The sequence below is a fragment of the Solanum stenotomum genome, unplaced genomic scaffold, assembly GCF_019186545.1.
Source record: "Solanum stenotomum isolate F172 unplaced genomic scaffold, ASM1918654v1 scaffold37403, whole genome shotgun sequence".
NCBI classification, from domain to species: domain Eukaryota; kingdom Viridiplantae; phylum Streptophyta; class Magnoliopsida; order Solanales; family Solanaceae; genus Solanum; species Solanum stenotomum.
This window is the reverse complement of record NW_026034405.1, coordinates 1-4,926: the sequence shown is the minus strand read 5'-3', so window position 1 is coordinate 4,926 and position 4,926 is coordinate 1. Positions and strand designations below refer to the sequence as shown.

Genomic DNA, 4,926 nt, shown 5'->3' with positions numbered 1-4,926 from the left:
GCGGCAGCCACATATGGCTTAAAGATTCTAAAACTTAAATTCCTCACCTTCACTTCATTAATAGAATAATCATTATTATGAATTTCTATCCGATTCTTAAGAAAATACTACATAGATAGACCAACACGTATACAAAGATGAGAATTCTAATTAAACCTTACCTGAACAATCTTTGTTAACTGCTTTCTTCTTCAACGTTTTTAGTTTGATAGTGGGACGCCGCATGAACTCGTGCAAGGAATGAAAAGGAAAAGAAATTTATTTTATTAAACCCTATTTAACTCTAATTTATTTTTAACACATGTCCCTAATGGTATAGGATCTTAAACAAATGATCACTTTAGCCCACTAACTATCGATTAATTAACTCAAGTTAAACGAATAGTTTAAAATTTCCAAAAATGACCTTTCGGGTCATCACATTATCCACCACTAAAAATCATGTTCGTCCTCGAACATTAGGTGAAAGAAAGTACCTGAAGTTTAAAAAAGTTGAGGATATCTGGCACGCATATCAGACTCTGTCTCCCAAGTTGCCTCTCCCACTGATCGGTGCTTCCATTGCACCTTCACTGAAGCAATCTCCTTGGTCCTAAGCTTTCGAACCTGCCTGTCCAATATAGCTATAGGTTCCTTCTCAAATGTCAAGTCTAGACCCAACTCCACTGAATCGAGTGAAAGCACATGTGACTCATCCGGAATATACTTCCGAAGCATAGAGACATGGAAAACAGGATGAACTGCCGACAAACTAGGTGGCAAGGCCAACTTATAGGCCACCTCTCCCACTCGACTCAAAATCTCAAAAGGTCCAATGAATCTAGGGCTAAGCTTGCCCTTCTTGCCGAACCGCATCACACCTTTCATAGGTGACACTCTAAGCCAAACATGATCGCCCTCCATAAACACTAAGGCTCTAACTCTCCGGTCTGCATAACTCTTTTGTCGACTCTGGGCTGTCAACAGTCTATACTGAATCCTACGGACTTGCTCCATAGCATCTCTAAGCAAGTCAGTATCCAAAGATTCCATCTCTGCCGAAGCAAACCAACCGATCGGAGACCTACATCGTCTGCCATACAACGCCTCAAATGGGGCCATCTGAATACTAGAGTGATAACTATTATTGTAGGCAAACTCTGCTAAGGATAAATGTCGATCCCATCTAGCACCAAAATCGATCACACATGCTCGGAGCATGTCCTCCAACACCTGAATCGTCCGCTCGGACTGACCATCTGTCTGAGGGTGAAAGGCTGTACTCATATCTAGCTGAGTACCCAAACCATGTTGTAATGCCTTCCAGAAGTGAGAAGTAAATAGTGAACCTCGATCTGATATAATAGAAACAGGAACCCCATGTAGTCGCACAATCTGACTGATATATAGCTCGGCTAACTTCTCTGCCGTATATTTCACCCGAACCGGAATGAAGTGGGCAGACTTGGTCAGCCTGTCAACAACAACCCAAATGGAGTCATAACCACCCAATGTGGTAGGCAAACCCACAACAAAGTCCATAGTGATCCGCTCCCACTTCCAAGTAGGAATAGGCATCCTCTGAGATACACCCCCAGGACGTTGGTGCTCACACTTGACCTGTTGGCAAGTCAAACACCTAGAAACAAAGTTTGAAATATCTCTCTTCATCCCACACCACCAATAATGCTGACTCAGATCATGATACATCTTCGCTGCTCCCGGATGGATAGATTATCGGGAACAATGGGCCTCTTCAAGAATCAGTCTAGTCAACTCTCCCGTCTTGGGCACACAAATCCTGCCTCCGATCCTCAAGGCACCGTCAGAATCAAGGACAACCTCCTTGGCTTCTCCTCTCAATACTCTGTCGCGAATGAGACATAACTTCTCATCATCAAACTGGTGCGCACAGATCTGCTCGACTAAAGAAGACTGAGCCTCAATAAAAGCAATCATCCCATCACTTTCCTCTGAGATCTGCAACCGGACAAGACTATTAGCTAACATCTAAACATCTCTAGCCAATGGTCTCTCCTCAATACAAAGTGCTGCAAGACTTCCCATGCTAGGAGTCTTCCTACTCAGAGCATCGGCAACAACATTGGCCTTCCCCGGATGATATAGAATGGTCACATCATAGTCCTTCAGCAACTCAAGCCATCTACGTTGCCTTCAGTTCAGATCCCTCTGACTAAAGATATACTGAAGACTCCGATGATCAGTGAATATCTCGCAATGCACCCCATACAAATAATGACGCCATAACTTAAGTACAAATACCACAGCTGCCAATTCTAAATCATGAGTAGGGTAGTTCTTCTCATGGGTCTTCAACTGCCTAGAAGCATAAGCAATCACCTTCCCCTTCTGCATCAATACACCACCCAAACCGACTCCTGAAGCATCACAATACACAGTAAAGTCTACGCCCTCCTCAGGTAGAGTCAACACAGGAGCCAAAGTTAGCAAAGTCTTGAGCTTTTGAAAACTCTCCTCACATTCATCAGACCACTGAAAACCCACACCCTGTCGAGTCAATCTAGTCAATGGAGCTGCAATAGTAGAGAAACCCTGAACAAATCGTCGGTAATAACCTGCCAATCCCACAAAACTCCGAATCTCGGTAGGAGAAGTAGGCTGCGTCCAGCCTCTAACTGCCTCAATCTTGGCCGGATCTACTCTAATACCCTCCTTGGATACCATGTGTCCTAAGAATTCCACAGAATTAAGCCAGAACTCACACTTTGAGAACTTGGCATACAATTTCTTTTCTCTCAATCTCTGAAGTACGATCCTCAAGTGTCGGACATGGTCCTCCTCAGTCTTGGAGTAAACCAAAATGTCATCGATGAAGACAATCACAAAATAATCAAGATATGGTCGAAACACGGCCCGTTCATCAACTCCATAAATGCTGCAGGGGCATTAGTGTCAATCCAAAGGACATTACTAAGAACTCATAATGCCCACACTACAAAAAATCCCTGAATTTCCAACAAAACTATCCATTGCTAAATTGATTAAATTGGTTGGCAAATGATTTTTCCAACCGAATGCCAACTAATGTTAATCTGTTGCTAAAAAGCTTGTCACTAAATTTTACCAACCCATTTCAGTTAGTTGGTAAAATTATCAACTAAAGATCAGTTGGTAAACACATAAAAGAATTGTTGGTAATTGTTGAAATGTGCCCTTGAAATTTTCGTTGGTAAATTCACCAACCAATTTTCGGTTGGCATATTGTTGGGAAGTTTACTAACGAAGAGAAAAGAGTTAGTAAATTTGGTTCTTCACTATTCAATTATGTTAGTGATATGTTGGCAAATATACTAAAATAAAATAAAATGTTGTTAGTATTTGGTTAGCAATTATATGACAGATAACAACTTGGTTGGTAAGCTCGATAGTAAATTCACCAAAATACATTGGCAATCAGTTTGTAATTTCGGTTAAGAAAAAAGTGTGTTGGTATTTCGTGGGTAAATTACCAACGAATTTTAAATCTATAACTAAGAATGACTATCTACTCATGTAACTTACGTTACTAATTGGTTAGTATTTTAGAAAGACAAAAAGCTCATTAGTAATTCGTTAGGATGCTTACTAACTTATTGTGATTTTGTTGGTAATATATATTATTTATGGTCAATATTCGGTTAGTGAATCGGTAATGTATATTGCCATATTACTAACAAAATGGTAATTCGATAGTAAAGTTTCACTTTATATATTTATATTAATCAATAGCTTTTATGAATCTTAAAAAGTCTGAAAACATAATAAAATCCAGTGATCCTTTGATAAATTATAACTTGACTAAAACAATGCAAAAACTAAGATGAAGAGTTCAAAACAAATCCAAATACAGAAACAAACAATGAAAGATATGCCTACAATAGTTTAGAAATTTTAAATGACTCATATCATCATTTGATGATGGGTCATGTCTAAGCTAATGTGGTGTACCAGTTGGAGGTGTACCAGCGGGCAGTGTACCAGGGGTGGTTTAGGCAGCCCAGCTATGAGGATGGGCAAACGTTCTTGGAGAATCTTATCAACTTGCTCTTACATTTCTAGCTGCATTTCATTTTTCATTTATTCACGCAACTCTTCTCTCATCTCTTCTCTCATCTCATGTTTCATCTCCTCCTTCATTTCTTGAATGTATTCCTTCACTCGAGCATCAAAACTACAATCTTGAGGTTGAGAAGTTGAAGCAGATGATGAACCAACGTTCTCATAGAAAACAACTTGAGAACCAAGACCATATATACATGCCTTCTTAACCCCACCCACTTCATCCATGTAAATCTTTGAAAAATCTACTGTCGGAGACTCGCCAGATTCTTCTACAAACTGAGATGCAGATGTTATCTTAGACATTACAATATCCTGAAAAATAAATAAATGATATTATGTTAACAAAAAATGTCTAGCGATTATAAAGACAAATGATATCAGTCGACCATCTTTGTCATTGACAATACCACCACACTTATTATTTCTACAGCTTCAATTAATATTTATTTTGACATACGCACCTATAGTTCATATTCAGTGTACAAAAATCGTCTTTTAGGGACTAATTTTTTTTTTCCAGAACTGAAAAGATAGCATTTCATATTAGTTAGTAAAGCTATGATAGTTCAAAATCATACAACTAAACATGCTAAGAACTTTTGAAAGGAAGGATACAGAGGATCACCAAACAAAAGTACAAACCTACCAAAACTAAGCTATTCTATGCAAATCTATGCTTTTTAGATGTAATGTAATTCACATTGCCTAAACACGAGGAAGCCTAACATATAGGCTTCAAAAGAACCATAAACTTAGTAAACCTCTAATGTGTTGTCTTTTAATAAGATTACAGAATTGGTATTAAAGTTGAAAAGTAAACCTCATCATTCACTTTTTAATTGGTTTTGTGGTTGTGAAAAAAAT

General features: G+C 38.8%; 1 protein-coding gene across 1 annotated transcript; it reads right to left on the bottom strand.

The window, feature by feature from the left end:
* Positions 1-483: 483 nt before the first annotated feature.
* Positions 484-1,521, bottom strand: LOC125852606 (uncharacterized). The gene is made up of 3 exons (XM_049532338.1): positions 1,213-1,521; positions 861-1,101; positions 484-740 (listed from the first exon to the last, which is right to left on the bottom strand). Exons 1-3 carry the CDS (start codon positions 1,519-1,521, stop codon positions 484-486), a joined length of 807 nt encoding a protein of 268 aa, XP_049388295.1.
* Positions 1,522-4,926: the final 3,405 nt, after the last annotated feature.

What these genes read in the sequence shown, in the direction of transcription:
- LOC125852606 (XM_049532338.1), bottom strand. Translation starts at nt 1,521, where the DNA reads ATGGACTTTGTTGTGGGTTTGCCTACCACATTGGGTGGTTATGACTCC. An exon ending in AGTCCGAGCGGACGATTCAG is followed by an intron (nt 1,102 to 1,212) that starts GTGTTGGAGGAC and finishes TCTAGTATTCAG; the next exon opens with ATGGCCCCATTTGAGGCGTT. An exon ending in TAGAGTGTCACCTATGAAAG is followed by an intron (nt 741 to 860) that starts GTGTGATGCGGT and finishes GTTTGTCGGCAG; the next exon opens with TTCATCCTGTTTTCCATGTC.